This window comes from Chrysochloris asiatica, unplaced genomic scaffold (assembly GCF_000296735.1).
Source record: "Chrysochloris asiatica unplaced genomic scaffold, ChrAsi1.0 scaffold00212, whole genome shotgun sequence".
Taxonomy (NCBI): Eukaryota; Metazoa; Chordata; class Mammalia; order Afrosoricida; family Chrysochloridae; genus Chrysochloris; species Chrysochloris asiatica.
In genome coordinates this window covers 2,459,721-2,461,185 of record NW_006408730.1, presented here as the reverse complement: position 1 = coordinate 2,461,185, position 1,465 = coordinate 2,459,721, and the positions used below count along the sequence as shown (strand labels likewise).

Below are 1,465 nucleotides of genomic sequence, written 5' to 3'. Positions count from 1 at the left end.
ACTATGAGTCAGTACTGACTCAATGGCACCTAACAATAGCAGCATGTATATTTTTAAATCTACAAGTCAAAAGTCACCAGAAGAAAAGTCACAAGGTAAATAGCAAAGTAAGAAGAAATATTTGCAATCGATATCACAAAGAATAGTTTCCTTATCTTTTAAAAAACTACTCATAGTGACTCTGTACAGGGTTTTCAAGGCTGTAAATCTTTACAGGAGCAGAAAGCCTCATCTTTCTCCCATGGAATGGCTGGTAGTTTCAAACTGCCGACCTTGAGGTTAGCAGCCCAATTCGTAACCACTACACTACCAGAGCTCCTTTACTACAAATTAGTCAATAATAAAAATAGCAATTATATGAATGGACAAGTCTTAGAAAAATACATTTAAATGAATATATTAAAAATGCTAAACTTCATGTTAAAACTTAATAAAAGAAACAATAATAAAAATACTAATTAAAACTACACTGTTGTTGTTGTTAAATACTGCAGAGTCAGCTTCAATTCATAGCGACCCTGTGTAGAGTTTCCAAGGAGCAGCTGGAGGTTAGCAGGGAATATTATGGTTAGCAGTCTGGTGCTTATTCCATAGTGCCACACCAGGACTCAAAAAACTAAGATGGCAGTTTTCAATGAGCTAATTAACAAAAATAAAAAATTTGACCCCAATGTGAGGGGATATAACGGTTATGCCCTCAGCTGTTAATTGAAAGGTTGGTGATTCAAATCCACCCACCCACACCCTGGTAGAAAAGACCTGGTTATTCCCATAAAGAGTACAATCTAATAAACCTTATGCAAGAGTTCTATTCTGTACTGTAGTGTAGCTATGAGTCAGAATAGTCTGACTAATGCACAATAGCATCCTTGAAAAAGGCAGTGGTGGTTCAGTGTTTTAATTCTTATTTTCCATGTGGAAAACCTGGTCCACTGTCAAGCCAATGGACCTCAAGTACAGATACCATCTCTCCATCAGTGGAGATTTTCATGTTGTTATGATGCTGAATAAAGTCCTGGCACGGTGCTGTAAGATAATCACTAGACCACAAGGTTGATTTGAACAGCAAGTTGGCAGTTCAAACCCACCAGCCTCTTCTCAGAAATCCTACAAAACGTCACTATAAGTCTATATGACTTGACAGCACTAAATAAAAACATGATGCTGATCAAGTTTCAGCAGAGCTTCCAGATTAAACCAGGCGAAGAAGGAAGGTCTGTCAATCTACTTACGAAAAAGCAGCCAATGAAAACTCCAAGGATCATAATGGACCACCATGAGTCAAGGATTGACTTGACCACCACTAACAACAAAAATGTAACCATGTGAACATATCACTTATTCAAGAATTAACTCCCCAAAATAAAGGAAATAGACTTTCATTTAGAATTCAGAATGTTGCTGTTGTTGTTGTTGTTGTTAGTACCGATCCATAGCAACCTTATGCACAGCAGAATGAAACACT

At 37.2% G+C, this 1,465-nt stretch overlaps 1 protein-coding gene across 1 annotated transcript in view; it reads left to right on the top strand.

The window, feature by feature from the left end:
- MYL1 (myosin, light chain 1, alkali; skeletal, fast) overlaps positions 1-1,465 on the top strand; it is a 67,266-nt gene that overhangs the window by 44,361 nt on the left and 21,440 nt on the right. Inside the window, exon 6 of the mRNA XM_006872752.1 lies at positions 43-95. Coding sequence (XP_006872814.1) covers positions 43-95 — 53 coding nt within the window. The remainder of the gene's footprint in view (positions 1-42; positions 96-1,465) is intronic.